This window comes from Manacus vitellinus, unplaced genomic scaffold (assembly GCF_001715985.3).
Source record: "Manacus vitellinus isolate BGI_N305 unplaced genomic scaffold, ASM171598v3 scaffold_6_pilon, whole genome shotgun sequence".
Lineage (NCBI taxonomy): Eukaryota > Metazoa > Chordata > Aves > Passeriformes > Pipridae > Manacus > Manacus vitellinus.
In genome coordinates this window covers 17,569,183-17,593,160 of record NW_021940750.1, presented here as the reverse complement: position 1 = coordinate 17,593,160, position 23,978 = coordinate 17,569,183, and the positions used below count along the sequence as shown (strand labels likewise).

General features: G+C 39.7%; 2 protein-coding genes across 5 annotated transcripts in view; one reads left to right on the top strand and one right to left on the bottom strand.

Moving 5' to 3' along the window:
- Nucleotides 1-8,821, bottom strand: part of PRORP (protein only RNase P catalytic subunit) — a 49,501-nt gene extending 40,680 nt beyond the window's left edge. Inside the window, exons 1-4 of one of the 4 annotated variants that reach the window (XM_018082840.2) lie at nt 8,710-8,821; nt 6,990-8,386; nt 5,866-5,913; nt 333-465 (exon numbers count right to left, since the gene is read on the bottom strand). In XM_018082840.2, coding sequence (XP_017938329.1) covers nt 333-465; nt 5,866-5,913; nt 6,990-7,984 — 1,176 coding nt within the window. In that variant the 5' untranslated portion in view covers nt 7,985-8,386; nt 8,710-8,821. Of the gene's footprint in view, nt 1-332; nt 466-5,865; nt 5,914-6,989; nt 8,387-8,483; nt 8,596-8,709 lie in introns of those variants that run through there. The other 3 variants (XM_025896102.2, XM_018082839.2, XM_008924987.3) reach the window with 3 other exon arrangements.
- Nucleotides 8,822-9,119: 298 nt separating this feature from the next.
- On the top strand, nt 9,120-23,560 carry PPP2R3C (protein phosphatase 2 regulatory subunit B''gamma). Its single transcript, XM_018082400.2, has 13 exons — nt 9,120-9,180; nt 9,844-9,971; nt 11,095-11,199; nt 11,791-11,903; nt 12,706-12,803; nt 15,133-15,203; nt 15,931-16,063; nt 17,213-17,268; nt 17,342-17,417; nt 18,044-18,180; nt 19,253-19,390; nt 22,403-22,462; nt 23,121-23,560. The coding sequence occupies exons 1-13, from the start codon at nt 9,132-9,134 to the stop codon at nt 23,307-23,309; spliced, it is 1,353 nt and encodes a 450-aa protein (XP_017937889.2). The 5' UTR covers nt 9,120-9,131; the 3' UTR covers nt 23,310-23,560.
- Nucleotides 23,561-23,978: the final 418 nt, after the last annotated feature.

The following is a 23,978-nucleotide window of genomic DNA, read 5'->3' as shown; positions in this document are numbered from 1 at the left end:
GAAGACACTGCTGCTCTGAGAGTGGAAAGGATCTTTTCCTTCTTCCCTCCCGGACTTTTATTTAGAGAGAAGAGATTTGATCCATTGTAAATACTTTTATGTCATGGTAGAGATAGTTAAGATTGCATATAATGTATTGTAGTATTTATTTTGTACAGTCATTGTAATATATAATCCCTTCCCCCCATTTTGAGTCTCATGCGGTGTCTGGAAAACCCATCTCACACTGGGTTGAGATGTGGGAGGGGGGCTTGGACTAGGGAATTGGATTTTGGGGCTCTCAAACCATGACACCCTCCTAGCCAATGAACCTGACTGGGTGCAAGACCTACCTGTGGGCTTGTCTTTCTAAAAGTGTCAGTTCCATGTATCACGTCCCTTATTATTCTTTCGCTGAGATTATTATACTCCTCTTCGGTGAGGTTGCTATCCTCCAACTGATGGTTGCAAACTGGGCACTGTCCACTGAAATAACAATAACACAAGAAAATAAAAGGAAAAAGGTGTTTAAATAAGAAATACCTTAAATATTACCGACTTACCAAATGTCTATTGATGAGCACAATTCTTTACAAGAACCCCAACAGGGTAAAATCATCAGAAAATTAGTTGTACTCTTTCTGTGATGCATCCAAAACCTGTTAAAGTCACTAAAAATATTTTTATGTGATTTAGTGGCATCAGGATCAAAGATTTAGCTCTAGAGATGTTTGAAGACTTAGGACTAAAACTCTGCACATCAGCATTTATTTAGGTCTTGAAAGATCAGAGTTCAATTCTCAGCATTACCACAAATTCCCACACCCCTAACATTTGGAAGTTTCCCTACTAGATAGGAAAGTTATTGTGAATACACACATCCCTGATCTCAATGTGGGAAGGTGATGCTGTTGCACTGGCCTCACCAGAACATATGAAGCAGCTGTATATATGCTAGCTGAAGCTGGCAGGCATGCCACAGAGCCTTGGTCTAGCTATAAATCCATTCCAAAGTGTTACAACACAAAAATGCACCTGTGAAATGCTCCACTGTTGTGCCAGTGACTACTCCTACCAAAAAAAGCTAAGCTATACGTGCCTTGTTTATCCAGGTTTAGAAGAACCAAACCTCCACAGACGTAGGAATAACCCTGCTCAAAAGAACGGAAAAAAAAAAAAGGAAAGAAGGAAAAGGTAACATAAATTTGTTGTATGTTTGGAAAAGCAAACAATGAGCAAGATTGACTTATTTGCATCACTTGTCATTTGCCATCAGACTTCCCCTTAATTCTAGGCTAAGAATGTTTCCCAGCTCTCTCCAAGGTGGTCAGAGTGAACTGACTGAGAGGAGAATGTGACTAAAACAGAAATACTGTTTGCTTTGAAAGCCCTCAGCAATACTAAGTCACACTGGCACTGCACATCTGTATGATGCCCAGTTCCACCACAGATCTTCCAATATCTGGTTGACTCCACCTAAACAGAAAGCAGCTTTACATTGCTATCTCCTGACAACTAATCACTACTTGTTTCTTTATTGCTAAAAAATTTCCATTCCTGCTCTGCAGCACAGGCTAATAGGTATTATCATGGATGCAGAAGTGCAGACTGCTGCAGATGAGAAAGTTCTGCAGCTATAGTCAACTAATGCCACCACTTAGTGTTTATTTCCCAGAGCCAAAACATGCACAACTGTGTCAGGGATTTTATGACTGCAGGTAGCACTGGGACACTTTCCTTTATGATTCACACTGTCCACTTCTCAGTATTCTTAGTTTCTCCGTTGCAGGGCCAGCAGCTATGGTAACAACTGTAGTTCTGCAAATTCCAAATCATACCTTATTTTGTCTCTGACACATGCAAGAACTCTCCACTGATTTGTCCATGCATGGTTTTTAATACTAAAAGATTGAAGACACTGAAAATCCACCAGAAAAGAAAAGATTACAGAATAGAACAACAGAGGATGTGAAAAGAAGAGACCTCAAATTCTTTAGATTTCTTAAGAAGAGTGCTGGCATGTTGCAGCAGGTCCTGAAAAATATTCCAGAACAGCATGAGTGAGGTAGCACTAGAGAGAACATGCAGATATATGCCAGTCAAGAGGCAAAACTTTTTGCCTAACCAACCCAGTGCTGCAAAAACTCCCCAGCACTGGGAAAGGCCACCGAAACAAGCCACAACCACGAGAACCATGACAAATGCTCTAAGCTGGGTTTTTGTTCCTCCAGCCTGTTAGCACAGAACAAACATAATTCCTAGAGGGAAAACAAGATAGATCTAACTTGCATGGCCACCTCTGGATTTTTGTATGATTCTCCAGAACTATATACTGAGAGAAAGAATAAATATATTTTTTCATCTAGTCTTTTCTGTTGTTTCATGTCCCACAACCATAACCTCCGACCTAACACATAGTCGGAAGGAAATCAAACCAGAACTGTCATTGCCTCCATGTCCCATTTGTTCATTTTTTTATTTCCTGGTTATCTCTCCCATTAGTCCCTACAAACTAAATACATAATCAACACAATGCAACACTCCATATCCAGGTCACAAATGACCTGGGCCATGCATCACTACCACGAACCTCGGGGCCCACCACGAAGTCAGCCTGAAAGGTAGTGTAACAGTGCAGGACTACGGCAATGCAACCTGTGCTTGAACTGTGAATGACATCAACCTTTTTTGTTCCTAAAAAACTTCGCTGAAAGTTTTGCAGATACACTTTCTAAAGACACACCAATGACCTACAAGTATACACAGACTTCACAGGTACACTTCTTGACTTGCACCTCTAATAGTGGGTTAAGCCTGGAAATTTTTCCAAGCTTAACTCTTTAATAACTACATGAAAAAGGAGAAAGAAATGGTCAGACAGGACATTAACAGACACTAAGGAAATTCACAGCCATTCCGGTCTGTTCTCAAGCACTTCTGTCAAGAATATTAGACATGAGATCCAGCTTGCAACTTCATCACCAGACTGGACACTCCAGCCACGCTACCAAGAAAACAAGAAGAAACCAGCAGTTTCTCCAATGGGCAGTAAAATGACACTTAAGTCTGAATGGGTCTTTGGTTCTTCCTGGCTGAAGAACAATGGTTTTTTTACTGCTTGCTCCCACTTGAGCTTCCCTTACATGCAGGATATGTTGCTGTTTCACGTTTTTCTTTTCTGTCATGGTCTGTTTGGAAGCCTGTATTCACCCAGCTGGTTTGAACTGAAGGAGTAACCATTCTTCTCTAAATCCATCCAATTATCTTATTTTCTCAAGCACAACTTTAGAACCGAGGAATTCAGCTTTAAATGTTAAAGTGGAACAAGTTATTCTCCCCTTCTCTCCACAGAGGTGTCAAAGCTACGTCATTGCAATTTTCTAAAACCACTGCAATCAGAAATGTTAAATTCTCCCAACAACTGATGTTTAGTATACATTAATGCACATCATAACCCAAGACTGCATTAATTGCAATGCTGATAGTACATTTACTGAATCAAAAAAAGTTATATGGAAACCCAGCAATGGACATTTACTGCTGCATACAAACAGTACGCTCCAATTGCTCAAGCCACTGTGGTCACTGCAGGCTTAGCCTTCACATTAATGTAAGCAATGAGACTGGGTGCTCATATAGCTGTAAAGTTACCATTAAACACATCTAATTGCACTAAGTAACTTCGGGTGGGCAACAGAGAAGAAAGGCCTAATGAACTGTTATGAAACAATATTATCAAGATTAAGCCTACAGTTTAAAGATCTGTCTCATAGTTAATGTGGATCCTTCTGCAACTACCACTTTCAACTTACTTGAAAAAAACAAGTCAATTCACCCAAGCATCTATAAACAACCAAAGCTCCTGAAACCAGTTTCTTTTTGTGAATTCTCTGGTGAATTACCAGGGACAGCAGAGGCAAAACAGGCACAACAAACACTCCAGTATCTTGTAAGACTGGACCCTTAATCTATGGTTGCTTTTTTGCAACCAGACGTTTAAAATCACTTTGCAATTTCTGTAACTTCTAATTGGTCATTTTAAGAATTTCATGCCAAGAAATTTCCACACAGAAGGCTTTCACCTCTGCAGGATACATAGCTGTCCTTTCAGCTGATCAACAATTTAATTACTTTTTGGAGGGACTACTTTTTTTGAGATAGATTTGTAGTACCATGGCACCTACATACCAAGCATGAAGTCAGACATGTTGCAGTGGTTTGAATGCAGGCTCAAAAAACTTGAGCTGCAGCTTTGTACAGCTGACCTGTAGAAAATGCAAAGCCTTTGTAACTCTCCAAGAAAAATGGTCAGAAAATTTCAAGGTTTGTTTGCAGGGGCTTCAAGCTTCTGAATATCACGGTTCAAAGAAACAAGAAGCTCAGTGCTAGAAGAAGAAGAAAATATCCTGGATGTAAGCATCTTAGATATAACTGCCAGTATTTATACAAAATCAGAAGAACCAATGAATAAGCCTATTAAATTGTCAAACTCAGTTTAGGAAAAAATAGTTCAGAAATTTTTAACTCAAGACTCATGTTTTAAGACATAAGTTGTGCTGACTGCAGAGATGAGTCTAGTAACAATCACCACATGAGTTTGAGAGATACATTAAGGGCTTTGGCCCTTGTGATTAGGACCAAAAAAAAAACAACCTACAAAAAACCAACGAAATCTTTTTTTGGCTATTTGAAATCCTAAGGATCTTTTCTGTCAACAGTCATTTAATTTAAACACAACCACACATACTTTTCTTGAAATCGTTTTAATTTTATTCAAATACTTATCCAAGTAGGCTACCTCAAACTCCTTTATTTCAAAATAAAAAGAGTTCTTACAGTTCTAACAAAATAACTACTGTATCACAACTTGTCACCACTTTGTTCACAGATTCTTAATTTGTGATAAAATATGAGGTGATCTAAGTTAGTTTACCTATCAAAGTCTTTAACTGTTTACAGACACTAAGATAACAAGTCAGCTCTTAGCCAAGACAATTGACTTTAGACTTTTAAAACTCTTAAAGGCTAAAAAAGGTTGTCTAAAATATGGTGAATTATCATAACAGAGTACAGTACCAAACACATTCATACATAATAATAGCTTATAGCAAACAACTCTTAGGACAGTGAGTTATGCTGTTCTTTCAAGGGCTTCAAGAGCTGCAGGTTCTATGTGTGCTTTTACTTCAGAGTATGCAACGTGGAGTATTTTTATAACCCACCTAAAAACCCCACAATCCATTGGAGACATGCTTATAATTTATTTATAGCTGCCAAATTGCTACAAAAGCACAGAACAAGGTTTCAAATAGAATAACATTTAATTTAGCAGTTTACAGACATTAAGAAAACTGCACTGTAATAGAAACACGTACCCAAGCTATGTCTGTGAAAACCTAAGAACCATTTCGTCTTCACTGAAAATCAGGTAGGAAGGGAAAAACCTTCCATCTGTACAAATCAACTGTAGTGTGCAAATAGTATCAGTTTTCAAGAAGATATCCCTTTACACACCAAAGCTTCTCTGCTATATATCCTGTTAAACAACGGTATGATAAAGCCAACAAAAAAGAAAGTCTTTAATTCCTAAACAGTAGACAAATAAGCCACACAGTAAAATGGCACATCTTATTTTTCCCTGTGCTTTTCTATCCTAGCTCTGCTTAGCATAATTCAATTCCAAATGTGCATGCCTGGTCTTTTATAATGTACAAGAATGAGTTGGAAAGTGGAGTTTGTGAAATCATATGTCACAACAAAGGTTTGTATTCTCAAGGATTAAAATATTTTTGTATATAAGGAAAGCTTTTTTACATTTAAAAACGAAGAGTTCAAAACAGAATAATCAAGACAACACATCACTTTTAAAGAAAATGTTGCATTTACCTGTCTTTAATGTTGGTCAGGTGTCCTCTCCAGTTCCTTCCTGGTATACTAATACGTACAGAGGGAAAGATATATAAAAACATTAGATTCTTATTTAACAACACCTGAATTATAGATAAAGAATAATTATATTTTGGTCAACATTTAGAAATAAAAAAATCAATCAATCATCTATCCTGCAAAGAAATTATATGAAGATTCATATATAATTTAGTAATGCCTGAAATTACTATATAAAGAACCAGCATTTAACAACATGCAAAGAAGTAACACCATCAATCTCCCCAGTTTATCTTGTCAACAAATTTTAGGAACTATACAAATAATTGTGGTGCACTGACAACTTTTAAGTTGCTGCCCTGCACGTTCATAAACTATTCCAATAATGGTAGTGCATTCCTGCTGCCATATTTTTCATGCAGCAGACTAACTTGTAAAATGGCTCTGTAGCTCACACAAACCGAAGCCAACAGCTAAAAAAAGAAATCATAGATGGGCTCACATACAACCTCATGACAAACATGTAGTGGACTCAGGTGAGCCCCTCTGTGCATGTGCATTGTAACTAATTGTAGTTTGCAGTCTGACCATCACTACTCATGAAAACAAACTGCGTGGCCTGCTAAATACTGTGCTAAAACAGAATCTCATTTAAAGATTATTCATCTCCTAGTATTCTATACAAAGTCAATACATTTAACCTTCGCTTAATTAAGTTGAATTTGCTGTCTCTTTTTTTCAAAGAAAGAAACTATCTAACTTTCAAATAACTATCTACTTCTACACTCCAATAGATTACAGGAAAAACCCTCATATTCCTGTCAATATTCTATATGTACCACCCCAGAAAGAGACAAAATCGGCTATTTTGGACAGCCATGACCCACTGCAATTTCCTACTTTCTGTACCAAGAAGTAACATTTACCAGGTAAAATAAAAGGTGAAATCAGTAAGAATTTTACACTTTCACACTAATTTGGGAACAAAAATAAAATGCATCTTTTCATGACAACATGTCTTTTGTGGAGAAGCAACTACCAAAATGAGATGTTAAAGGATCTTAATCTGTAGGATAATGTGAATCCCACCCTCATGAACTGCACCTTGCTATTGAAACATTTACCTTTCAAACCATAGCTTTATACTCCGCATAAATGTTTCGTGAGGGTATATTTGGTTCTCTCTCAAATATAAGAGAATGCCAAACAGCTCTTTTTGCAACTCAGCACCTTTCATACCCTTGCTGAAATCAAAAAATGACTGCAGGACATCCAAAGTTGGGACCACATCCTTGGTCAACATTTCATGGTAAAGCTCAAAAGCAAGTTTCATTTCTTGGTGACAGCTGGCTGCTTTGATACAGGATTCATAGCTTGTCCGTGAGGGAATCATAATCTTTTTTGCTTCTTCCAAAAGAGTCACGGCCATTCTCCACTGATCCGAATTACTCAGCCCCTTGATAAAAAGGTTGTAAGCCCCAATTTCTAAAATCTTAAATCTGGCTTTCATTATATCATACACATCACGGATTTCTGAGACCTGTCCCTGCTGGACACACAGTGTCAGGTATTTGACCAACACACTGTATGCAATGTCACCATTACGCTTTGCCACGTGGGTCAGCAAGGACTTGGCCACATCAATGGGGCTGTTGCACCTTATCATACTGTTCAACATCAATTCTTCAAATATTTCAGGTAATTGGAAGTTTTCCCTTAGTCTGTTCCATTCCTCAGACTGCAAAGGTTTTTCTGGAGGTTGTACATTTGTAAACTTATGCCTTGACACAACTGGACTCATTGACCATTTCTTTGCAGCTCCAACAGAGGAAGAAAAGTGGTGTTTTCCTTCAGGTATTTCTTTAGTCTCCTCATCCCATCCTTTTTCTTCTTTGCAATCAATTTCAGACCTTTTCTCAGTAGGTAAGACACCAGTTTCTTTGGGGTCCACTGGTAATGCAGTGCTGGAAGATGTCATAAAACTGAAATAGTTAATTTTTTCCCTAGTAGGGATGCTGAAAGAGGCAGCAAGGCATCTTGAAACAGGCCAGAACATGTGACATTTCCATAACAAAGCCTGAAACCCCCGGTGACTAGTTTTAGAAAAGAGTGCCATCATAAGAAGAAATTATCTCACTATTAGCTCACTGTATCTGATGCACTTGTACAGCTTGTATGGGGATGTTTATCCATAAAAGCCCAAGGGCTGTCAAGCTGCATAAACTTGTTTCAAAATGCTTGCTCTGTCAGTCGTTTTTGTCTCTTACGGAAACAAAAACTAGTAAAATATTTTTTCACAAAAATCAATCTCTTAGACTGTGAGGACATCCATTCAAAATGAGGGGATCTTTCTTTCTAGAGAAGATGCTTTGCAGGTTTGCATCTTACAATATCTGTATGTTGGTTACAGCAAAGATGAATCCTGTGTATGTTGTACACAGAAAGGGAACTCCGACGCAACTACGCAAAAAGCACAGGGTGTTTTCTTCCTGCCTTCATCCAAGTTGAGACAGAAGATTTCCTAAAAATAGAAATAACACCAGGACATCATGACCTGCTCTGTTTTTTTCCTGTCGTATTTACATTTGCATGCCAGCAAACAACGAAGCTCAAGGTACCTCGACGATTTCAAGTGAGGAATCCCAACCCCGAACCCTCGGGCAGCCCCAGCACGCAATTCCCACATTGCTTCCCTCGTATTTTTCAACTTGTGGCAAACTTCCGTTTCACTGGTTTCCTCAATCCCAAATCCTTGGTAACGCCGCTGCCAAAGGGGCGGACCACCGCCACGGGCGGTAGCTACACTGCAATCCCTGGTATGTGTTGGGCTGTAAAGGTAAATACCGGAGGGTCCGGCGGCTGCTGCGGCTCACTCGGTACCCCGCGGGCACGGCCCGTCCGCGCCGCCCAACGCTACAGCTCCCGGTGCGCACAGCGGCGCGGCCCTCCATACGGGAAGTCTTTCCCTTTCCCCTTCTCCTTCTCCTTCCCTTTCCTTTTCCCTTCCTTCCCCCCCCCGGGTCGGGCCCACCTTACTCGGCTGCCGGCGCGCGCTGCGCGGCGGGCGGAGCGGAGGCGGGGCACGCGGCGCACGGGACGCGCGCCCCGCGCGCGGAGCCAATCGCATCTCACGGCGCGCCCCGCTGGGGCGGGCGGGGGGAGGAGCGGAGGGGCTGAGCCGCCATATTGGATGAGGGCACGAGAGCTCCGAGGGGTCGCGGCGCGTCGGTGCGCAGCGCGGGAGGCGGCGGGCGGTCGCGCGGGCCATGGAGTGGGAGCGGAGGCTGCGGGGCCGCCTGGCCGCGCGCCGCGCGCGTGAGTGCCCCGGGAGCGCGGAGGCGGGCCGGGAGCGTCGGAGAGCGCCCCGGGGCACCCGAGTGGGGGGCGGGGCCGGGGCCGGCGGGACGAGCCGTCGGGCCTGTCTGGTGCTACCGTGGTTCGCCTGTCCGGGCTCCCGCGGGGGCCGGGCGGCTCCTGGAGCCTCCCTGCGGAGAAGCAGGCAGCCCTGTTTTGGGGTCAGGGACAGCAGGGACGGGGGGACGAGCCACGGGAGCTGCTCTGTCCAGGACGTGCCCCCGCGGCAGCCTCGGCTGGGAACGCTCCATTCGCGAGCGAGCGCACAGAGGTCGTGCGGGTGCGCGGGGACATCCCCGACCTGGCAGCAGGAAAGACGATTGATGCTGCTCCTCGCAGGAAGCAGCACCGTAAACAACGCTGCCCCTGTGAAACAGGAACGCTGCTGCTCTGTCAGTCATCCCCCTGTATCTGCTACAATTTTATATCTTACTCAAAACATATACGTGTGGCACATTCTTATATAATTTATGTAATAGGCCTGTGCTCCATTAATTTCCGCCTAATATTTGTGTTAGTCAACAGCACAGCTGTATAAGCCTCAGTGTTAACTCTGTTTTTCAAGCGCCTTGTTACATTAGAGCTCTGAAGTACAGTGTGAAAATTCTTTTCTGTGTCAATCAGCCAAAAAGAGTGAACAAGAACTAAAAGATGAAGAAATGGAATTGTTCACAAAGTATTACATGGAATGGAAAGGAGGAAAAACAAGTGGCAATACATCATATACAAACATCCCACGATTTTACTACAGGGTAAGTGCAGTGTCCAGATAAACTTTAACAAGAGGCTGTTTTGCATTGTAAAGAAAGTTTTGCTCCTTCAAAGAGACCCTGCAGCTTCAGAAGCTAAAGTAGATTGAAATCAGTGATGTGAGTTGCTTAGCGTAATTTTTCGTTTTGTACAGTTGTCAATTTCTGCAGTTTTAAATAATTACCAAATCTGATCAAAGGCCATGAAATAGTTTGCTCATCAGGCTTCTTGCTAAAGATAGGAAGTCCTCTTTCAGAGACACTTCCTGTTTTAACTAATTTTTGACTTACTGGTGTTGTAAATATGTATCTTCTGGTTCCTGTTTAGACATGATGGGATGCTGCTTCATGGAAACAGTGGGTCCTTGGTCTTGCAGACTGAACATAGATCTGTTGCTTGCATCACCCAGCAGAAATGTTTGGTCCAGTAACTTAGATATGAGATGAATCAGATTGGGATGGGAGCACAAGTTTGAAATCTGGATATTGCTGGTACTTGTCAACTTGACTGCTCAGCTGCTGTCTAACCTCTCATGGTCACATATTCCTTAGGATCTTGCATTTCTGCCAATTAGGTTCTCAAGTACCTATGTTTCAGCTGATGAATACATAAGCAGCTCTCTAAGTTCCAATAGTGCTGTACAGTTCGGCACACGAATGCTGGCAGAACTTTCACACTAGGTGTTCTTCCATTTTATTTGTTGGCCATAACAAGTCTAGTAGACATTCACACTTTTGAGAGTCAGGCCTACCAAAAAATAGAAAGCGCTGCTCTCTCCCGAGCAAAAACACAATGGTAAATGTCATTTATGTGTGAGCCCTGGTACCTTGCAACCATGGGAAAGTGCTTATTGGGGAGGTTATCAGGTATGAGGTACATCTCCATCCCTTATGTTAAAGATATCCTGCTTTAAATAGATACATTAGTATTGAAATGGTTTGAGACAGTATGCAAGTATTCCCTGTAGCAGAAGCAGGTACCACACAACATACTAAACAGTGGTTGACTGGCTATTTTCTGTCAAGTAAACAGCTTCATCAGAGTGTATGACTCAGGACTACCTAAGAGTACTTGCTTTGTAGTTTTTGAATGGTGCAGAAAATTAAAATGCCACAATGTTTCTAGCTGCCAGCTGAAGATGAAGTCTTGCTTCAGAAATTAAGAGAAGAATCTAGGGCTGTCTTTCTGCAAAGGAAAAGTAGAGAGCTGTTGGATAATGAAGAGCTGCAGGTATGAAAATATTTTCTGTATGTCTTGTAATGGCTTCTGAAACAATTTTGATTATCTCCTGTCAGAGTTTGATTGTCTCCTGTTTGTGCACAGAATCTTGTGGTAAGGTGCTTTCTATTTGGGCACAGTGAGTGGTCGTGAAGTACGAGCTAAAGCTGAAGTGCTGCTGACACTTGGGCTGGTAGTGTCAGTGTAAAGCTGCCTCGTTTTGACATATATGAGGACTAAATTAATGGCTTCTGGGTTTCCAGCATAATGAATGCAAAAGTCGACCCAGATGATGAAATAAGTTCTGTTTATGTATCACTGAGAAAGACTCCAAAGATGGTTGATTTTGCTGAAGTGCAAAGACAAAAGAGGCGTGACCCTAGAAATCCTAGTGGGTGAGAGTGTGCATGTGTTTAACACCAGTTTAAGGCAGTGGAAGTTGCACTTTCTTTCTTTTCTGGCTGAACCGACGATGTGTACTCATTAACTGAGAGAGCCTTGCATCAAACCCACATTTTTGCTGAGTTTCTTAAACACTTTATCTTAAGCACAATCACATCTCTAGAAAGATATCTTCTTAACCAAATGTAAATACCTTTTAAGAACCTATGGTTTCTACTGGACAAACATCAGACATCACCAATGATTGGGGAAGAAGCAATGATCAATTATGAGAACTTCCTGAAAGTTGGTGAAAAAGCTGGACCAAAATGCAAGTAAGGCTTTCTTCACTTGTATATGCTCACTTTGGCTAAACCTAAGTGCTGCTCTAAGTTTTGGTTGCTAAAATAAATGGAAACAGTTTAATGGTGAGATAAAATCATGTCCATGTAGTTACTGATGAACTAGTTGCTTTACATCCTTGTAACAGTGTAGTGCTCTGCATCACTGAGGGAACTTTGTCATTGATAGAGATACCTGGAAAAGCAGTGCTGCATCCTTTTGAAGAAGAAATTTTTATCAGCATTGGTATTTTTATGATGTTAGTGGTCAGTATACTGCACATTTTGTATTTGAACTGGAAATTACATCTCCAGAGATATTACCAAACCTTCCCTATCTTCTGATGCAGAATTTCCTGCCAGGTGTTCTGTGTACAGCATACAGTGAATGTTACTTCTTTATGCTCCTCCTGGAGGTGGCTGTTGTGCACATAGCTTTGTGATTCAGTTTTGGGCAAAAGCAGATTAATTGTCAGTACTAACAGTTCCATTTCTGTGCATGTTGTTGTAGAAGATTGGAAGCTACCAAACATACTGTACTAAAGAGAAATTAAGTTGACTAAAGGCTCCCAAAACTCCCACATCACTGAAGAGTCATGAGCAGCAAAGGCAGTTGCTTTTTAATGAGTTGACCATTATTACTTGGTAGGATCCCACTTGATGAGTGTAATGTTAGCACATTATGTGTTGTTAAAACATTATTTTACAGTATCTGTAAATTTCAAATACTGTAACTGGATCTGTCAGTGCAGTGTAATCAGATGCATAAAAGTAGCTTTGTGTTTATGTTTTACAGGCAGTTTTTCACAGCGAAGATCTTTGCTAAATTACTTCATAATGATCCTTATGGGAGGATATCTATCATGCAGTTTTTCAATTATGTCATGCGAAAAGGTTAGTCAATACTTCTGTGTTAAAGAGAAGTTGTTTTAGGGCTATTTTCAGTTTTATTAATTACTTGATGTTCTCTTCAACAGCAGTGAGATCTAGCCCTTAACTGCAAATGCTGTTTTCTTGGAGGCTTGTGATTTTTTTTCTGGTTACTAGGAGGTGGGAATCCACCCTACCTCTGAAATCCACTTCTCTCCAGCCAGAGATATCCTTGATCTGTTTATTATATATATTGCTGTTTATTATATATATTGTTACTCTGATTTCCTTTATTCAGGCAATACTGTGAAGTGCAAAACGATAAAGTTCCATGGCAAGTGTGATCCTAACCACTGTGATCAGGCAGATGGCTTTGTTTGTTGTTTTTCCTTCTGCAGAGTGGTATTGTCTATGTTGTCTAACTGCGTTTGTCAAATATGTCAGTACGTTTCTCTGCTTGTCACTGTAGCCTTACTGTATATTCAGCTATTTTTTATTGTAATTGCCACTTGGGCTGAAAAATGCGTTTTAAATCTTTATTAGATCTTATTTAAAAACATTAGGCTGGCTAGCAGAAAGGAAGGTTGTCTCATTGTCTTTTGCCCTGGCTCCTGTGTTCTTAGATCTGCTAGAGCCTTTGGGAGAGGAGAACGACACCTTTCTTGGAGTAGCTCAGCCTGCTTAACTTAAAATCTTCTAGTGCAAGGGATGAGAGATGTGTTGAGCAGGAAACATGGCGTGCAGATGTGCACAGTATGCAAGAAAGGAGGAATAGACCCATTTCCAACAACAAACCCAAAGCTGCGGGATAGGAGACTTGTGAAGAAGTCTGTGAAAATTGTGTGCATTTCAAAAAGGCCTACCTGGCTGGACACAACAGAGGTTCTTTCAGAGCTTTGTTTCACCCAGAAGTTTCAAGTCTTGTGTATTTATGGTGTTACCTTTTTCTAAACAAACAAAAAAAAAGCCACCATCACCAAATCACTTCGTGATCGGTGATGCACTTACCTTTAAATTTAACCAACAAAGAAGCAGCCTTACTGTATAACCTCTGCCATCTCTGAGTGACACTTAGGCCACCTTGAGAAACACTTACCTGGAAGAGATGAATGTTATGAAGGACAGCTTGTATTGCATAAGAGGAATTTTTGAATGGTTTCTTCATAAAATGGTAGTTAAATTTAACATTGAGTATGTGAATAATAGTTTTTATGCCTAATCTATACTTCATCACTGTTACAGTATTTTAACAATGGCTTCAAGGCCATTGTCCTTTAGACTGTACAATTAATGTGTCTTCTCATTGCAAAAGAGATGCTTGTGCTATTCTAATTCTCTTCTTGTAAACCAGAAGTGAGAGCAGGACCTTTGGCTGTAGCTGCAGTGTCTTGTGCTATACAAAGGGTTGTAGCAATCTGTATATGACATTGTACAGCTGTTTAATGCAGTGAAAATGCACTGCTACACATAACTCTAAATCAGTGGAGAGAATGAATCCGTATAATTTCATGTAGCCAACAATGTGTGCTTGCAGCCCAGAAGGCCAACTGTATCCCGGGCTGCATCAAAAACAGCATGGCCAGCAGGTTAGGGCAGGGGATTCTCTCCCTCACCTCTGAGACTCATGAGACCCCACCCGGAGTCAGCACAAGAAGGACATTAATTTTTTCTGTGATGATGGTCTGAGACAGAGTTAGGGTTGTTCAGCCTGGAGAAGGGAAAGCTCTGGGGAACCCTCATTGTGGCCTTTCAGTACTTAAAGGGACCATGTGAAAGAGAGGGATAGAGACTTCTTACGTGCGCAGATAGTGATAGGACAAGGGGGAGCAGTTCTAAATTAAAAGAGGAGGCATTTGATTAGATGTTAGCAAGAAATTCTTTACTCAGAGGGTGGTGAGGCATTGGAACAGGTTGTCCAGAGAGGTTGTGGATACACTATCCCTGAAGTGTTCAAGGCCAGGTTGGATGGAGCTTAGTGGGTGGCATCTCTGCCTATGGGAGGGGTAGGGGAGTGTTGAAATTGGATGAATCTTTAAGGTCCCTTCCAATCCAAACCATTAAATGATATAAGAAAGAAAATGTGTTGTCTGCTCTGCCATTTTTCACATCTAGTTGTTATAATGCAGTCTTGGCCCCAGTGTACTGTATATTATCAGTGACTCTTACAAAATTAAAGACTGAAACAGTGTTTCTAAGCAGTACATGACATGGCTTTGCTTAAATCTCAGAGAAACGGGAAGAGGCACTTAATATCTGACTGTGCCTTATGGCCTCTAGAACAACTTCAAATTTTGGTGAGAACTGAAAAGCCCCATGGATTTCTCACATTTTAATTCTGTTTTCTGTTTCACAGTATGGCTTCATCAGACAAGAATAGGTCTCAGTTTATATGATGTGGCAGGACAAGGCTACCTCAGAGAATCAGTGAGTAAATTCTTGATTAATTTCATGTCTCTTTTTAATCAAATGACAGAGTATCAGAAAGAGTCCAATTTTGTTCTTGTCTTGTCTTGTAAAAGTATAATAATGTAGATTTGGGGCAGGCACATTTGTTTGGATAAATAACAATTCATGTATTCTAGAGATTTGGTGGTGACAGTGCTGCTAGCCTTTTTAGCATATGGGTAATTGTCTGAGAAAGGAGACTATAGTTTCATGAGACTAAGGTTTCATGTCATTAGCACTTCACTAGATTTAGCAGGATATAGTAAAAATCACAAATTATTCATTCTTCAGTGAATTATTCTCCTGTTCTAACAGGAATTAGTATTAGAAAATAAATAAAAATGCCTTAGTTACCACTCTACTTTAAAAAAAAGTATCAAAGAATATTCAGCAATGGAATAATCCAATTAGGAGTTATGCATTCATATTTGAAAAAGGTACAGTTGAATGCATTTATATTTACATGTAAATATCATGTCCTTTGTAAATTCTGCTTTATTAGTAGATTGTTTCAGTAATGGAATCACATGTGCACATATATGATCTGGGGTTTCTTTCACAGAGACAAAAGCTTTTTTACCTGCTTTCATGCTCTTTCCTGCATTGTTACAGGACTATATTTTTAACAATGTGTACTTGAAAGTCAAGGTGGAATGCAGCAAGCATGCAACAATAGTAGTGTTTAAAACCTTTCTTAATTCTGCAGGATTTAGAAAACTATATTTTGGAGCTAATCCCTACTTTGCCACAACTGGATGGCTTAGAAAAATCTTTTTACTCCTTCTATGTCTGCACAGCGGTTAGAAAGTTCTTCTTCTTTCTGGATCCTCTCAGAACAGGTAGGTCCATATTTTCAAAATTCTAAATATGCCAGAGATTTTCACTTGTAAAATGTTTCCACTGAAGCTAATTGTGTTTTCAAAGTAAAGTGTACTTGTCCTTGTAGGCTTTTGTTCAGCATTTGAAGGTTAATCTGCACTGAAGACCATGAGTCTGTATTGTGGGTCTAATAATCTGCTTTTACGGCAAATGAATTTCTGTGAGATAACTCTATAATACCACAACTGATGGGTATCTTATATAAACTGATAAATAAGATGTTTTTTCATTATAATGCACCATCAGCAGTAGCTAATTTTGTAAGTCTTTAGGGTGAATAGAAAACACAGCCAGAAACAGACAGCTGCTTGCCAGAACATCCACAGAGCTGTGGAAACGCTCTAGAGTGGTCGTAGCGATGTGCTTCTCCTGTGATTAAATTTGTGTGCACCATGTAGACCCACTAGAAAAGGTTTGCAGTTAAGGCTGCTACTCCTTGTAACAGATGTAGTTCCCTTGGAGAACAGTTTTTTCCTATGCTCTTGATTTGTCACAAACTGCAGGTGTTTTCTAGATCTAGCTGTGCCACTTGTACACATCAGAATTGTGTGGGCAGTAGCCTCTGGCAGAAGTGATTACAAACATGTAGAGAGGGTGTGTGGGAAGTTATAGTGCCATTATTTTACTCAGCTCAGTGTCAGTGCGCCAGTCAGAGCTTCACCAGTGGAAGTGCATTCTGCCACCTTAGCTTTGTGTCACATCTGTAGTTTCTGAAGATGTAAAAATATCACATCACTTAAGATACTTTATTATTTCAACAAATTTTTTAAGCATGCGTTCTTTACGCTTTTTATTTTACACATTGAGTTGATTGTTTTACACACACTTTTTTTATTTAGTTTTCTGGCTTTTAAGGCTTCAGGGTAACTCCTGCCAGTGTCAAGCTAGTTTTATTCAGTCATTGTAAAAGGTATTTTTATTTTATCTCTTAAATTAGAGCCTTATCCTTGATGTTAGAAGTTAGTTTTGTTTAGTTTTGGTTTTTTTAAAAAGTAATTTTTTTCTGCTCAGAATGCTTCTTTCTGAAGTAGAACCACCTAAATGAGAACAGTAAAATGGATGTGTTGGCGGAGCAACTATTAAAATGTATTTTCCTTTTCTTGCTGCAGGGAAGATAAAGATACAGGATATTTTAGCTTGCAGCTTCCTGGATGATTTACTGGAGGTAAAGATCTCTTAGCATGTACTATTGTATTTTAATTTACTCTTTCTGAATTCTAACTTTATGTTTCACTTAGTTAAGGGATGAAGAACTCTCTAAAGAAAGTCAGGAAACAAACTGGTTTTCTGCTCCTTCTGCATTAAGAGTTTATGGTAGGTTCCTTTACATGTGAATGCTTTTCTTCTCTCCTCTCTGCCTTGTATGACTTACATTATAAGTGTTATTTTTTCCTCTGCTTTTGTCACATTAAATCCTCGTGCTAACTTGTCTTTTCAAATCCTGTAGCCATCCTTTCAGTCTATCTTCCTGACCTTGTTCACAGGTTCAGTTCTCCGCTATTGCTTTTTATCACAGTTTTATAATGTCACCTTGTGCTTGTTGCACAAGATACAAGATTCCTCTGTAACCTTCTCTTTTGACTGTTCTGTTCATGCTTTTGCATCATCTTTAGCTCTTTTTTCATGCTTAAAAATAATATGCTCTGTTTAAAGTAATATGCTCTTAGCCTTCTGCTCTTTTCTCTGTATACCCAGCTATTACCTAGATTAGAACCACTAACACCTCATTATGGGAATCACACTTCCTCCCCTGCCATGATCTATGCTCATTTGTGATGCTTTATGAATATGATTGTGAATCTAGCATATTCCCACTTAGCTGCATTAATTTTATTATGGAAATTAAATAACTGTTGAAATGATAACTTTTCTTTCTCTGTTGAAACAGTTCTTTGTTGATAGAGGTATATTATGGTTTGCTCTCAATATCTCCTCCCTAGGTCAGTACTTAAACCTTGATAAAGATCACAATGGCATGCTCAGCAAAGAAGAACTGTCCCGATATGGAACAGGGACTCTGACCAACATATTTTTGGATCGTGTCTTTCAGGAATGCTTAACTTATGATGGTGAAATGGTAATCACTTATTTTCACTTCGTTCACAACATGAAAGCTTTGGCTTGTTGAGTTGGGAAATGTCTAACAATCAGTATCTTTGGAAATAAAGCATAGCTTGAGGTAAAGGAACTTTGGTTTATCATTGTGCACAAAATGACCATGCAGCATATTAGAAAATTAATTTTCTTAACAGCAAGGTGAGTGCAGTGTGACTTAAAGGTAAGTTGCTTGTTTCAAAAAGCAGAGATGATACAGAATCAAGACATCCTAGGATAAAATCTCTTGTAGATTCAGTAACAAAAGTGCATGTTGAAAAAAAGTATAGCTGTAGGAATGCTTTTTAGTTACATGATTCTTTAAAAAGAACCAAAGACAAGTGGCACACCTGAAACTAGTGCAAGTGAGCTAACTTGTCCACTTCTTCATGGGGACAACAGTGTTTTTCATTGTAAGCTTTCCGTAGCTGTGAAAAATGAGAATTCTAACTTAGAGTTAAAATAACACCTTCTTATCTATATTTTTTTAAAGCTTTACTTAATGTTCAGCCTTAAAACAACTTAATTGTTGTTTGCATTCAGATGACTGAAATGTAGAGCGATAGATTACAAATTCTATATACAGCCCTACTGCCACCGTAGCAGTTGTTTAGTAGAAACATAATCATTGAGGTCATTAGGGATCTCTTAATTGCCCTTTTCTGGACTTATGCGCACTGGTCCTGCTCTGGTCTCTCCCATACAAGAGAGAGATGAACCTTTTATATGGTTTTTCTTCACTAGTTGGGTATGTTCAGCAGTCTAGAGATATATTAAACATTGTCTAACAGTGTGTATATATAGCATGTTTAATTTTGATTTATGCTTGGAATCCTATTTTGCTTCTAAAATAACAGGATTTCCTATCATCATCAGTCATTAAAAACTAACTTTTCTGTTCACATTAGTGGTAGCAGCCATTTTCTATTTCATGTTGTCTTTTTCAGAAAATAGACTGGCCCCCTACAATGAAATAACTGCCAATTATAGAGTTCCTGCTTGCAAAATCAATTTAGAAAGAAGACTGTAATAAACATGATTGTATCTACTTCTAGGACTATAAAACCTACCTGGACTTTGTGCTTGCATTAGAAAACAGAAAGGAGCCTGCAGCTCTGCAATATGTTTTCAAACTGCTTGATATAGAGAACAAAGGACACCTGAATGTCTTTTCCCTTAACTATTTCTTTAGGGTAAGTCTCTTTATACAAGTAGGCCATTTTCTGTGTTTATAGTGTTATAGCCTATGTACTTCTGCATGCAGATCTGCAGGAAATCACTTTAAATTACCGATAGCCACAGGGAGGCTAGTAATGACTTTTAAGAAGATTTAAAATTAAAAAAAAAACCAACCAAAAATTGGAAAGATTTCAAAAGGTATTTTCAGCAGTTTATCTGCAGTTGAAATTAACTGATTTTGGTTAGGAAAAGTATTTTCTATTGATTTGGGTTTGTTTTTTAATTGAAATTGTCTTAAAATTGCCTAATAATTACCTATTAAAATCTCTTATGATGGTTCTAATTGGTTATTGCCATTGGTTTTAATTTCCACTGTAATCTTAAAATTCAGTAGAAGAAACGAAAATAATGAAATGCAGTGATGGGCCAGTACAGCTGGGGGATTTTTCATTCACTGTATTGCTTGCCAAAAGCTTCTGCATTTTTACCTGTTGTTTCCAGAATCGATTTTAAATAGATTTTATAGGAAAGTTTTGTTTTGTTTAACAAACAAACACCACCCACCCCAGCCCCACACAAAAAAAACCCCAACAAACCAAATAGACAAAAAAAGGAAAAACAAAACCCAACTTTTTTTCTTTTAGTGCCTTGGAACTGTTGCAAAGCAGTTTAAATTTAGTAGTAGAATGGCTAAGGCTTAAGTAAGAGGGTAGGCCTAGAAAGCAACACTTTACAGTAGTGAGTTAAGCAGCAGCCTTGTTCGTGGGAATAGAATGTACTGAAGAAGTAGAAACAATAATCAAAAGATTTAGTCAAGCATGTACGTAATGATTTGTACCTTAGATGTGGTAAGGGTCTGTTAAACAGTTTCTAGGGGGGTAAGACAACTTAAGCAGATTTATGATTAGAGTAGATGATTGTTAATTGTTATAAACTACTGCACCTGGTTTGCTATAGAAACTGTAATTGTTTTAGCCGTGAGAATACATGTAAACTTGTTTGTGTATAAAAGCTGAACTGAGAACGAGGGTCGTTGGAACCCTGTCTTGGGGCGTTAGCCCGCAGGTTCCCGGGGCCCCGAATAAAGCACCCATAAACCGGCACTTTGTTGGTTTGTGTCTTTGTTTACGGGCAACAGAACCACCTAGTAAATTATGTGGAATGGACCTTTGGAGGTCACCTGCTCCGTCTGCTCAGAGCAGGCCCAGCTCCATCGCTAGGCTGAATTGCTCAGAGCCTTGTCTGGGCAAGTTTTGAATCTCTCCAGAGAGGGAGACTCTGTAGCCTGTTTGGGTAGTCAGTGCATTCTGGTTTTTGACTACCCTGGCTGAGAAGAGTTTTCCCCTTACCCCTTCTCCCACTTTTTCTAATTGGACTGCCTCTTGCTGCAGTCAGTGTGCTCTGCCTCTCGCCCTTTCACTGTGCGTCTCCAAGACAGTCTTGCTATGTTGTCTCTAACCACCTGCTAGGTAGTTGAAGGTAGTAATTAGATTTTCCTCACCCGCTCTTCAGAGGAATTAATCCCCATCTCAAACCTCTCCTCTCAGCTGTGCTGTGCTGTAGCCCCTGAAGCATGCTGATAGCCCTGTACTAGGTTCCCACTGGGTTGTCAGTGTCTCATAAAGGGGAGCCCAGAGCTGTTGAGGCTGAATTTGGAGTACTGTGCCAAATGTTGTCAGGAGGAACAATCATTTCCCTGAACCTGCTAGGTGTGCTTGTACTAATGCAGCCCAGTATTTATCTGCCTTCATCACTACAAGGTCACCCTGCAAATTCCTATTCAACTTCCTGTGGACCGAGACCTCCAGCACCTTTCCTTCCAAGCTGCTCCAGCCAGCTGGCCCAAGGAGCATTCTGCTGCATGGAGTCATTCTGCTGCAGGACCAGGCAGGAGTTCTGTGGGTGCCTTTTGAACTTCATCATGAACTTTGTTTAGTAGTTGTAGCTGCCTTATATGCTTCATGGGCAGCTGTCAGATGATGGCTTGGCAATACTAAGCATCCTACGGAAACTAAGCAATGACTTGTCTTCCCTCCCTGCTTTTATAGCTCACTATTTTCCCAGCGCTTACTCCGGTTCCGTTCATGTGGATATAGGATTCAGGGAGGCCAGGAGCCATATAAACTGTCTCTCATTTTAATAAAGGCTGTTAATTTACAGGTTTACATTTTACAAAAACATGAACTTTAGTGTTGTCATAGTACATAAGTGATTCTAATATGAAAGCAATTTAACAAGGTAATTTTGCATTAGTTATGGTGGCGTAGCTGGTTTTGTGCAAGTCTTCAGTTACTACTCTATGGCTTAGTTATTGAAAAAGCTCCTTCACTACAGCAGATACTTGATCGTACTCCAAAATGTGTCCCTCCTTTCAAGTTTTGGACATGGAATGTTGTAAGTTTTCCTTGAAATCAGAACAGTTCCTTTTGGCTCTGAATAGTTGCTTTCCTGCTAGTGTTGTGTGAGAACAGGTCAGCACCTACAGAGGCTGTGCTGATACAACTATGCTGACAAGGCTGCGCCCCTTGTGCTAGTGAAACATTTTTGTCTATAGTTGTTCCTTGAAGACATAGGTTTGGTGATGCAGGTGTTTAAATAGTACCACATTAAAAGAATTAATTTGTCTTTCTGCTAATTGGTCTTTTCCCTTCTCTCTTTTCCTACCCTGTATTTCATACTGTGTCAGAAAATGTAACCTTCTGGTTAGGGTGTATTAGTACCTTAAGTTTTGAGTGTTGAGGGATAATATTCAAGTGTCTGAATATCCCATTTGCAGAGTGCTTAAACGCTGGTCATAATGAAAGTGGGATTCTTATCATATGCATTAAGAAGTGTGAACCTGAGATGTGTATCATTGATAATGCCTTAACTCACCCCTGCCTTACCTATGGAAGAAAAATGATTGCAAGCTGTACCATGAATGCTTTGTTACAGGGCAATACAGCTTAAGATGCAGAAGCATTAAAAATTTTCACACAGTGTCAGTATATACTGCACTAGCCATTCATAACTTCTTTTTTTTCTAGGCTATTCAGGAACAAATGAAAATTCATGGACAAGAACCAGTTTCTTTTCAGGATGTCAAGGTTAGCTTTACTGAATAAAGTATTACATGAAATCTTTGAATAAGCATTTTGTAATTTAATTACATCATAGTTTCTAGGTTTTGTATAACTACTTGCAGAGTAGTAGAGATGAACTGGCTTGTCCTACTCATAGGTTTGAAAATGTCTTTCTATTCAGCTGTTGCTCTGTAAGATACTTGTTAAATACATGTTGCTTTTTCTCACACCTGAAGGAACTTGCTAAGTCCATTTTACAGTTCAGGATCATCCCTTGGGAGCGGGGGGAGGCAGACTGGTGACTTAAAAAGCAGCTTATAAAACTGTCTTTATTACTGTCTACTTTATATTTAGCAGTTTTAGTACTTAAAAAAAAAGTACAAGAGGTTCTACAAAAGTTAGCTTATACAAGTGAACAGAGTTTTTCCTATTGCCACTTTTGAGGCCAAAGCCTCCTCAGTAAGGAAAATTCTTATTTGAGAGGTGGGAGCTGAGCACACTGCTCCTAACTGTAGCCAGTTAGTGTGCTTTGTATCATAAGTGCTTTGGGACTTACTAGCTGCTTTTTTGTAAATTGGTGTGGGTGGCACTAGTTACCCAAAGATCATACAGTATGAAATAGCCATTATTCTGCTCATTAATATGGGGGGGGCTTCTCCCAATTTTGACTTTTCTTTCATAGGATGAAATCTTTGATATGGTGAAGCCTAAGGACCCTTACAAAATCTCCCTTCAAGACTTGATCAATAGCAGTCAAGGAGACACTGTTACCAGCATTCTAATTGACCTGAATGGGTTCTGGACATACGAGAACAGAGAGGTCCTTGTGGCAAGTGATAATGACAACACTGCTGATGTTGATGATGCGTGACTTCGAACTGGAGCAGACTGTATCCATAGAGATATCTTAATCTAATGCACCAACTGTTGGGAGCTGGAAACATTCATTATCTGAATCAACTCCTCTTCCATTTCACTTCCCTCCCCTTCCCACCTTGCCCCCAAGTATGATGTAAAATGTGGTACGTGCAGGAATCACAGAAATAATTTCTGAAACCAGAAAAAGCAAGTGTTAAGAGGCAAAAATTATCTTTTTTTTAAAATAAATATTTTTTGACTTTTTTTCATGTGTAATAAGCCCTATTCTTTTTTAAATGTGCTATTCTAAGTGTGAATATACCCTGAAAGTAAGGATGTGGTTCTTGGTGTCTTCAGCACTGGTGCCTTGGTGTCTTCAGCCATTCCAAGCCTCCCACTGCATTCTGTATGGCTTCCTCTAATGACAGCACTGTTGAGTACTCTGTTGTGAAAGCAGTCTTCAGTAGGAGAATAATAATTTAGGCCTTTTTCTTCTATACATATCCATCTCTAAGTGGCTTAACAGAAAGGATAAATCATTGAACTGACTGAATAGTTACCTGACTTTTAAGAGGTTTATTAAAAGAAATAAAACTGCAGTAGCTTTAGGCCTAGTTAAAACTAATCCAAACACCTGTATTGAGGCTTTCATCAACTTAACCTCCTGTGCAAGTATTTTATG

Excerpts from the sequence above, each read along its gene's own strand:
- PPP2R3C (XM_018082400.2), top strand. The coding sequence starts at position 9,132 with ATGGAGTGGGAGCGGAGGCTGCGGGGCCGCCTGGCCGCGCGCCGCGCG. Across the intron at positions 15,204-15,930 it reads AAGGCTACCTCAGAGAATCA|GATTTAGAAAACTATATTTT; the intron begins GTGAGTAAATTC and ends TTAATTCTGCAG. Across the intron at positions 18,181-19,252 it reads TAACTTATGATGGTGAAATG|GACTATAAAACCTACCTGGA; the intron begins GTAATCACTTAT and ends ATCTACTTCTAG.